The sequence below is a fragment of the Orycteropus afer genome, unplaced genomic scaffold, assembly GCF_000298275.1.
Source record: "Orycteropus afer afer isolate SDZICR_OR568_19922 unplaced genomic scaffold, OryAfe1.0 scaffold00307, whole genome shotgun sequence".
NCBI lineage: Eukaryota > Metazoa > Chordata > Mammalia > Tubulidentata > Orycteropodidae > Orycteropus > Orycteropus afer.
This window is the reverse complement of record NW_006921894.1, coordinates 2,476,890-2,488,131: the sequence shown is the minus strand read 5'-3', so window position 1 is coordinate 2,488,131 and position 11,242 is coordinate 2,476,890. Positions and strand designations below refer to the sequence as shown.

At 40.4% G+C, this 11,242-nt stretch overlaps 1 protein-coding gene across 1 annotated transcript in view; it reads right to left on the bottom strand.

The window, feature by feature from the left end:
- Positions 1–11,242, bottom strand: part of PTPN2 (protein tyrosine phosphatase non-receptor type 2) — a 178,437-nt gene that overhangs the window by 63,615 nt on the left and 103,580 nt on the right. The window contains exon 7 of the mRNA XM_007951673.2: positions 1,479–1,579. Coding sequence (XP_007949864.1) covers positions 1,479–1,579 — 101 coding nt within the window. The remainder of the gene's footprint in view (positions 1–1,478; positions 1,580–11,242) is intronic.

Here is an 11,242-nt window from a genome sequence, read left to right as displayed (position 1 = left end):
TTGACTGCTAACCAGAAGGTTGGCGGTTCAAACCCACCAGCCACTCCTCGGAAAGAAGATGGGGCAATCTACTTTCGTAGTGATACTGCCTCGGAAACCCAAGGAGGGGTCGCTATGAGTCGGGTCCGACTCGACAGCACATAACAACAACAACAATTATGAGAAAGGAGCTCTGGTAGCATAGTGGCTAAGGCACTTGACTGCTAACCAAAAGACTGGCGGTTCAAACCCACCAGCCACTCCCCGGAAGGAAGATGGGGCGATCTACTTCCGTAGTTGATACTGCCTTGGAAATCCAAGGAGGGGTCACTATGGGTCGGGTCTGACTCAATGGCACACAACAACAACAATTATGAGAAAGGAGCTCTGGTGGGATAGTGCCTAAGGCACTTCACTGCTAAGCAGAAGGATGGCGGTTCAAACCCACCAGCCACTCCTCGGAAGGAAGGTTGGGCAATCTATTTCCGTAGTGATACTGCCTCGGAAATCCAAGGTGGGGTCTCTATGAGTCACAGACGACTCGACCGTACGTAACAACAACAGTTATTAGAGAAACTGAGTTATCATCTGTTTACATGTGTATTGTCTACCTTTAGTTTTTCCTTTAAACTGTGAATTTAAGTTCTTTGCCAGTTTCCCCCCACAGATTGTTTCTTTTTAATTTACATGAGCTGTTTTACCTCAACTTAAAAAGTAATTAATTTCAGTTTCCTATGAATTAGAAATAGTCTAATAAACATTAAACTTCTTACTTTTCCAGTTACAGATCATTCTAATCCATGTAAAAGTTTTCAAAAATTCAAATATTACAGCTATACAACATATCCTTTGAGTATTTAAAAACCTTTAATGGGGAGATAACAGCACTGTTAAGTCTTCTTTATTTGATTAAAGAAGCATAGCTGGTATGCATACACTAAAAATCATTTCTATTTTATCTCAGAATGGAAGAAAAGCAGTACTTTAAAATGGGCAGGAAACTGTAAGGCTATTCTAGTCCTCTGGTGCAGTTTTCCTCAGTACTTCATCCTACCCTGAAGGTAAGCCACACATCATCCTAACCACTTCCATATTCTCTGAAATTATATTCTACAGTGGTGGAAGAGAAGAAATTTCAAAGGGTCTCTAGTTATGATACGGGTTATGTATGAAGAGAAATGGATGAAGTTAACAAAGCAAGTAATTCAAGAGAAGGCTTTGTTGTATCAAAGGTAAAGCAAGAAAGATAATTTCCCTGAAAAGAACTGGCCTAAGTCATTTTATAAAAATTTTCCTTCTAGAATGTATAACATTAAAAAATCACTTTATTTTTATCTTAAATATACAAAGTTTCAAAACATTAAGTCTATAATTCAGTACATACCAGAAAAAAATAACATTTCAACTCCAAAAGAAATTAAGATAAACTCTTAGCTTTCTTTTAAAGCAGAACCACAAACACTGCATTTTCAAGCATCTGCTCAATCATTATCACTTGCCTGGGTTAAGATGTAACTCCTCTGTGCCTCTTCTATGTCAACCAAACTAGCATTGATATAATCATTTTCAGTATTTTGCAGTTTAACACGACTGTGATCATCTGAAAATAGAAAATCAGAAACCTTAACTGTAATTTCAAATGTCATTTCCTTTTCATCTTAATATTAATGTTCAAGATACTTATGAAGTGATAGAAGGAATGAAACAAAGGAAAAACAAGCTAGCACTGTAGGAAATTTTAGCCAAATCTGAAATTATTTGCCATGTTTAAAAAGCAAGTATAAAACTTTGAAAAAAAGTGATCCTCTTGTTTGTTGCTCTGATGTTGGAAGGGAAGTGCTTCTACTTGTAGCACATGAGCTACTGTAACTTGGAAAACTGACCAAACAGTACAACATAGCAAAATGAATAAAGCACATACCTCCCTAGAAGTAAAAGGATCCTTTAGATTCTTGGTGCCTAAAAAGAGATTGGTCTACCTACAGTAAAGAAATCAGGCTCAAGTATATTTGACTAGTTTTCCAGGCTAACTATATTTCATTTTCTTCATTCTTCAAGAAACTTGCATTCAATTACATTTAAATAATTTTTATCATTATGTTTAGATTAAACACCAAAAGTAAGTACAGCTAGAATATTCTATTTAATTGACAATAACAAAAATGCTTTATTACTTCAAACTAAAACATCAAACTCATTGCCATTGAGTCGGATTCAACTCCTAGTGACCCCTCTTTGGGTTTCTGAGGCAGTATCACTATGGAAGTAGATCGCCTAACCTTCCTTCCAAGGAGTGGCTAGTAGGTTTGAACCTCCAGCCTTCTGGTTAGCAGTCAAATGCCTTAGGCACTATGCCACCAGAGCTCCCGCTTTATTACTTAAGAGTTTAACAATTTAAATACAGTTTCAGTATTTAAAAGTAGAAGTCTCACAGATTTAGAATGTATGGTAATTTAAATATGTGGAGCATAACATATAACCTTCTAGCATTTAGGTGGGAAAGGGAGACTCCGAGGACAAGGGAGAGAAAGCACATGCAGAACCCCAAACAGACAACTCTCAGAGCAGGAAACAAACAAAACCTGAAAACATCCTGTGTGAAATGCAACACTGGAGAATACCACCTATTATAACTGCCACCGTCAAGGAAATCTGTACTAAATATGCACTCTCTTCCCATTTTTAAATGAAAAAAGTTTCCATTTATTTCCATATGAAAAAAAAAATGTTAAATGGCTTTAGTTTACATATACTTTATCAGAGATGTATCTGCTGGGCTGAACCCAAGACCTCTGTAATATTACATGTCATTCACCAACAGGAAAAACTAAGATCTTGTTATAGTAAATCACATACACTAGTGTTCTCGGAAAGATGGTGTCAGCAAGCATTTTTTTTGGTCAGTTTAATCATGCTTTAACTGCTACATTATGTGAGACAGTAAACACATCAGCCACTTAATTAACAAAATAAAGACTATATATCTATTAGATGACACTTAGTTATAAAATAATTCATGTCTCTGCTACCTTAAACAATCTCTAAAATTCAAGTTGCACTAAAATATAATACCAAAGGAATGTATTTCTTCATGTCGTAATCACAGAAAGAACACAAACTCCAAATGTTAATCATACTCCTTGCATAACTGAAAACATCAAGTGGGCCAACATAAATAAAGAATCCATAAAAATGAAAAAGTTCCACCAGTGTGTTGGGAATTCAATCATCACGCATACTGCCATCAAGGATACACACAGCTATTGATGAAATAGGACCTCAGCAGTTTGGTTTTAGGAGTATTTGATATCTTGCCCTCACCCTAATTCTTCCCCACCTCACACTTAAAACCACACCAGTTTCTGGAGCTAGCCTGGGAGAATACTGCACAGCCTGGCTTGACAAAGGAACCCTGCTTTCCATCCAGACATCCAGAGTCACAGCAAAAACAATGGGACAATGAATTTTCTTAGTACAAAAATTTAAAATCATTTTGCTAGTAAATTACACTAAAAAAAGGCAGGTAATCTCTGGAAAAATTATGGCCATTTAGAAGTAGCCACATCATATGTTGCATGAACCATATTTTCTTCTCAGTAGTGATTAAAAACAAAACTCTTATAAACCTAATCATTACATATTTATTTTAATTCATCGTTCCATTAAGATTAATAAAAAGTTTGAAGAATTTTTAACTTTTTGACTCAGAAGAGAAATGTGCAGAAAAATCTACAAGATTATTGGTGTTAACTAAAACACATCACCTTAAAATAACTATAGTGCAATGGGTTTTGCATATATAAAGAGAAAGGGGATTGGTCACTTTGTAGTCTGTGTTGGGAGAAGTAGGCTTATAAAAAGGTTAATCCTACGGAGGTTGAGGGGGACTTCATCATCATCAAGAACTTGGAGCACCCTGGAGACTCTGCACTGAGAACCTCCTAGACCCAGGAGACAAAGAGAGCTGAAACACTAGAGATGCTACAAGACAACATGAGGAGCAGATCAGCACAAGACAGCTGTGGTTGGCTTCCCAGCCCAAGGAGCAAAACAGAAGCAGTGGACTCGATAACCCATGGAGTGAGAGAGCTGAGTGCATTCAACAGTAGTCTTGCTGGAGGAGTGAGCAGAACCAAAAGATCTGTAACACTTGCTGGAGTGGGGCCAGTGGTGGAGGTCTGGCCCAAGTGGAGGCTGGCCTGTGGGCCTGGCTGAGGAGCTAAAAGCTGTCTTGGTTAGAAACTGTCCTGACTGATGAACTATATCCTGTCTCTTGACTGCTCTAAGTTCATCCTGGTCCCCAGCCAGTTACTTCCCTAATAAACCACATAGTTTTGAGTGCGGTCTCAAGAGTTGTTAGCTGGCTTCTGACACCACTAGCTTACAATAACTATCTAGAAAGATCTTAAGTATACACATTTCATGAAGTGAAACTATCGGTGTTTTTTTTTTAAAAACTGTCACTTTATGTCTTATATTCTTTCAGCAAAGATAACAAAGAGGGACACTGCCTCCTCCCCAATTAAGAATCACATGGTCCAGTTTACAATATCTGTAAACCAAATATGAGACCTGATGTCTGCCAAGTTCCTTTTCAATCTGGGTGTCAACTGTTTTTTCTTCTTATCCCATTACTATCAGTTTGCCCAACTCAGTGAACTGATTCACCAGTATATTTCAAACCAAACATTTGATTTCTTGATAGAAAAAATAGAAAATTACATGCTTTCCCTTCTTACACAGTTTACTCTTTCCAGGAACCTCTGAAATAAAATTAGCAGAAGGGACAGATTCCCATAACCTCTGGGTTCTAAGTAAGTCCCAAAGGCCATAGTACTTTATCATCATCTTAAGTACATGATTATTTTCCTTTTTCCTGACTTTTAAAGGATCCAGCAAAAGGAAAAACTATGAGATAGTTGAAACTATACTGCATGATACTCCACCAAACCAAACCACATTTCCACAGGAAATCTTATTTCTCAACATTAACACCAGCCCACTTCCTGTTAGTACGTCATAATGTGGTAGCCTAAGTTTTTCAAGACAGTAAGTACGAATAATAGAGGGATGACTGGAGCAAATAAGAAACTAATTTAACACACTGATACAGCACCAGTCTAACGGGAGGTCATGAGTACTAAACTAAGCAGAGGCAGTGGGAGTGGAAAAATGAAATGTGTATGAGGTATACCAGCATGCAGTTGCTAAAACAAAAAATCCACTGCCATCAAGCTGATTTCAACTCACAGCAACCCTACAAGACAGAGGAGAATTGCCTCACAGGGTTTCCAAGCCTATAAATCTTTACGGGAAGAGACTGCCTCATCTTTCTCCTGCAGAGAGACTGGTGGGTTTGAACCGCCAACCTTTTGGATAGCAGTCCAATGGGTTTGGTATTCCACAGCAGAAATGTATCACAACTTGTTAACCACTTACCCACTCAAGGACACTGGCTTGTTTCCAAATTTTGGCTATTAAAAATAAAGCTGATACAGATACCTTTTGTATGGACATAAGATTACATTTATCTGGAATAAATATCCAGGAGTGATTGCTGGGTTGTACATGAGAAAATTTATGCTTACTTTTTAAAAAAGAGACTGTCAAACCACTCTCCAGAGTAGTTATACCATTTTACATTCCCAACAGCGATTTTTCTGCATCCTCAGATTATTGCTTTTTTTGCAGTCTTTTTTTCTTTCTTGAAGAAAATTTGTTGTTGTTGAGACTACACAAAACAAAGCATACACCAATTCAAGTTTCTATATGTAGAACACAGTGATAACAATCATGTTCTTCAGGTTGTGCAACCATTCTCACCCTCCTCTTCTTAGTTATTTCTCTTCCATTAACATAAACTCTCTGTCTCCTAAATTTCCTACTTAATCTTTGGAGTTGCTCTTGTCAATTTGATCCTGTGTAAATAGCTCTTAAAAGAGCATAAAGCTCAAAACAAAAAACAACTAAACCCACTGCCATGGAGTCAATTCTGACTCATAAAGACCCCCACTGGGTTCCAAGGTGGTAAATCTTTATGGAAGCAGACTCCCCCATCTTCCTTCCCAGAGCTGCTGGTAGGATTGAATTGCAAACTTTCTGGTTAGCAGTCAAATGCCTTAGGCACTACATCACTAGAGGTCCTTTATAATGCTCAAGGCAGACATTTTTACTAGCTCAGTAGTTAAACTATTATTTGGTTTAAAAAAACTTCAAGGGATATTTTTGGTTTAAAGTTTAACGACGATCTCAGGTCACAGAAGGACAATTATACAAGCCCATTATTGTGAAGAGTCAAGAAAAGGTTTACTCAGGGAAGGAAATTCACTTTGTTGGTTACCAGGGATGGGAGAGAGGGGAGGGAAAATTTCGGACTAGTTGGGGGTCACATGTCGACTTGGGTGACGGGAGGGATGGTATGGAAAGAGTCTGTGACCAGCATGATGACACCAGGGGAAGGAAGGTCACTGAGATGTGCACATAAGATATAGACAACAGAGGCAAATACTGTTACATGCACAATACCATATACCGCTAGCAAACACCAGGCTACAAATAAATACATAGACAGGTGAGAAGATCAGGTGGAGGTAGGTGAACTGGAATATACCCTAGAGCAAGGCTGCAGATAATCTTGTGCTGCAAAATCAGCCACTGACATTATAGAAGCAACAGAAGGCAGTTAGAGTAACTTCTCACAGACAAGCAAACACAGTGAGAGAGAGAGAATCACTGGGCCCTCAGGCTTGGGACTATCACCTTGGGGGACATCACACTCAACTGGAACAACATAGTACATAAAATTCTTATTCTACAACCTACTTTGGTGAGTAGCAACTGGGGTCTTAAAAGCTTTCAAGTGGCTATCTATGATACAACTATTGATGGTCTCTTGTCGGGAGCAAAGAAGAGTGAAGAAAATCAAAGGCATCTGGAAACAATTAGTCTAAGGGTAAGACAGACGATGAGGGCCTCAGCCTTCATGACCCTGAGATCAGAAGAACTAGATGGTACCCAGTTACCATGGCCAACCACTCAGAAAGGGATCAAAACTGGAGATACTGGATAGAGTGGGAGGAAAAACGTGAAATAAAACTCAAAAACACAAAACTTACCAGAAATACTGGTCGGATAGAGACTGGTGGAACCCCCAAGACTATAGCCCCAGGTTACCTTTTGGGCTTAGAAATGGACTCACAAAAAAAAAAAAAAAAAGATTATCTCAGAGAAATAGTTTCAGGTTTATCCAGCCTCCATCATGCCAGAAAATCTAGACACTATGAGAATTTGAAATTCTGTTATATATTTTCCCCTTTTGATCAGGATTCTTCTATAGAATCTTTGACAAAACATTCAGTGATGGTAGCCAGGCACCATTTACTTCTTTCAGTCTCATGGCAAAGGATGCAGTTGTTCATGTAGGCAATTATAAACACATTCCATTTCCTGCTCCTATTCCTGACTACCCATCTTCCTCTGTTGTTCCAATTGGATGGCCGATTGCAAACTTGAAAGACCCAGGCACAATGCAACCAACTAGAATGTAGAAGAAAAGGACTAAACATGTTACCAGGACAATTAACTGGTATGTTCCATGAAACCATATTTAAGTTGTGTCCACCTTTTGGCTATTGTGAATAGTGTTATAATGAAAACTGGTGTATAAGTCTCTGATTTTAATGCACCTAGGAGTGAAACTGGTGGGCCATGAAGTACCTCTACTTTAAAGGTTTTTAAGGAACTGCCATACTGTTTCCCACGTTATTTTTTCTTTTACCTGTTCTAATAGATGTGAAGTGTCACATCACCATGGTTTTACTGTACATTTCCCTAATGACTGTAAGAATGGCACATGGCATAAGATGTCCTCTAACTTCATGAGGGACAGGGCAGAGAATCACCATCAGCATCAGGCCAGGGTGGATTCCTATGAGGTGGAGTTCAGACTTAACTCCTCTTTCCAAACTTTTTAACAATTCTAATACCAGTTCTAACTCCGACAACACTTCTCTGCTGGGTTCAATAATTTGTTACAATGGCCACACAGAACTCACTGATCACATCATAGTTATGAGGTTTATTAGGTAAATAACAGGTTACAATTCAGGACCAGAAATAACTCAGGATACACTTATTTGATCAGAACAGCTTTTTCTTAGCCATGCCAACAAGCAGCTCTCTCTCTCTCTCTGGCCCTCAGCATCTCCACCCAACTTCTGCCCTTCTCTGGCAAGTGTTACAAAGCTCTTCAGCTATGTGCTGTTGAGGCTGTATGTCAATCTGGCTGGGCCACAATTCTCAGTGGTTTATCAGTTGATGTATGATGAGATCTGATGTAATGTAATCACTCTTGATAATGAGATCTGTTATGAGTAGCCAATCAGTTGAAAGGGAATTGAAAGCAGGTATGTGACCTGCCTCCAATATATATGCACATCCTGACAAAGATCTCTGGCTTTTTGCTCCACTGGATCCTGCATGTGGTTCATCATCACCTGACCTCTGGTTCTTGGACTTAAACCAGTGCCCTGCCATATTGCCTGCCTAGCTTGGGATTGCTGCCTTTGCAGCCTGTGAGCCAACACCAAGCCATCTTCCCTTTCAATCTTGAATTTGTCAGCCTCCGTATTATATTGCCTGCTAATCTTGGGTAGTGTAGTGCCTAAGGCATTTGCCGGCTAACCAGGCTAGCGGTTCAAACCCACCCACCACTCCTTGGAAGGAAGGTTGGGCAATCTATTGCTGTAGTGATACCGCCTCAGAAACCCAAGGAGGGGTTGCTTGACGGCAGTGAGTTTGGGTTTTCTTATTTTATTTTATGTTTTGGTTAATCTTGGGTTTGTCAACTCCCGCAGCTACATGAGTCAGAAGAAGCCTTCAGCCTGACATATGACCCACAGACTTGGGACTTATCACACTGTACAACTGAGTGATCCATTTCCTTAAGATAAATTTTTCTCTTTCTCTCTAAGCTTCACCAGTTTTGCTTCTCTTGAGAACTCAGCCTAAGACACTGTGCCAATAACTGGAAGCACTACATTCCACCTCAGTCAAAGGTGCTGAACTCTCTTGCTCTGTGGGTCAGCATCCTGACTGCAACTACCCTACTCCATGGGCTGGGAAGGCACCATCCTGTACTGTATTGGTTTCCTGGTTGAGTTTCTTTGCTGCTGCTGCTGCTGTGTTACAGCATGTTCCCTCTTTCTCTGTATCCTGAGCCTAACAGGTTCTCAATGCAGAGAACCAGGGTCCAAAGGATGTGATCTGCTCCAGTGTCTTTTGCTTAGAAATAATGAAGTCATCCTTCTGCTCTGTAATTGTCTTCTTTAAGCTAAGTAGGAAGTGAGATGGCAAAACTGATCAATCCCCTTATTAGGTGTGATAGTTGGGGCTGAGTGTCAACTTGGCTGGATCCCAGTTCTGGGTGGTTGTTCCCATGATGGGATCAGATGACTGTGTTCTGAGTGGCCAATCTGCCCAAGGGGAGTTTCCCTAGGGGTGTGGCCTGCTTCCAAGATATCCAGGGACATTCTTTGACGGATTGGAATGCTGGTGTGTGGACTACAAACTTCCATAAGTGAGCAGCCCACCGCTCGGCCTCGAGATCTTGGATTCGTCTTTTGTTGGAGTCAGCAACCAGTGTACTCCCTGCCAGCCTTGAATTCCTCGGCCCCCTGTGCTTGCAGAAGCTAAGGCTGCTGCCAGTCCGAAGTTTCCTCCAGGGATTTTGGACTTGCTGGCTTCTACACGTTTGTAAGCCATTTTCCTAAGATAAATTCTCTCTCTCTCTCTCTCTATAGGCTTGTTGTTTTTGTGTTTCTCCAGAAAACCCAATCTAACACATTTGGTACAGGGAGTGATAATAGAGAGACAAAATCATGATGGCCTTCCTAGATTGGTTCTCCAGTTTGATTAATTTTGATGACACCAGTGACTCTGTGTCTGCTAGTAAAGAGAGCCCTACTAATCCATGGCGTGAAGTGGCAAAATTAATATGCGAAATAGCACCACCAACAGATCACATATTTGTGAGAAGTAATGCTCTGGGTGATCGGATAGTTGATACTTTTCTGCAATTTTGTCACAATGAGGAGTATACAGAAGCTGGTTGGTTGGTCCTACTTACACTGGATAAATTGGTGGAAGAGCGAGATGGGCTCAAAGCTGCTGAGTCTCGGCTTAAGTGCCACATAAATGACCTCAGTGCTTCAAGCTGTGCTTTGAAAGAAAGCCTTATAGCTTCTACTACCAGGGCTGACATAACTGAAACCCAAATCCAGAGTCTTGGAGCTCTGGTAGCGTAGTGCCTAAGGCACTTGACTCCTAGCCAGAAGGCTGGCGGTTCAAACCCACCAGCCACTCCTCAGAAGGAAGATGAGGCAATCTACTTCCATAGTGAAACTGCCTTGGAAACCCAAGGAGGGGTTGCTATGAGTCAGGTGCAACTCGATGGCAATAACAACAACAACAACATTGTAAGAGAGGCTGATTTACAACGCCAGCTCAATTGCCAACGCAGAACGGTGTCTGCCGTTAAAGTGAGGGCATTGATTGGAAAAAAAAATGGGATCCTGTAACCTGGAATGGGACATATGGACAGATGATCAGGAAGATCAGGATATGGAGCCTGTAAATTCTGTTGAATCTCTCCCATCTGAACAGATTACTGTAAAACCATTATCCCCTCCCCCTCAGCTTGAGGGGACTTGCTAAACCAGTCTTGCAGGGCTATTGTGCAGGGCAGAGGCCATGGAAAACATTCCTGAATGCTCTCAGGAACTGACTCAAGCACCTATTCTGGCTGCTGTGCCCATAACCAAGGTCAAGTCTAAGAGAGCCCCAAGAGGTGAAATAGAAAGTATGACTGAGGAGGCGATACACTATACTCGAAATGACCTACTTGATTTTGCCAACATGTATAGACAGAAACCTGGAGAATTTGTATGGGAATGGCTACTGAGGGTGTGGGATAATGGTGCAAGGAATGTAAGATTGATCAGTCTGAGTTTATTGATTTAGGTCCACTAAGTATGGATGCTTCATTCAATGTCTCAGCTCAAGAGGTTAGGAAAGGATATAATAGTTTATTTGGTTGGCTTACTGAGGCATGGATTATGCGGTGGCCTACCTTAAGTCAAGCTGAAGTACTAGACCTGCAGTGGTTTAATGTAGAAGAAGGTATCCAGAGGCTTAGGGAAATTGGCCTGTTAGAATGGATTTATCAGTTTAGACCCCTAGAGCCAGAAATGGAGAGTCCAGAAGA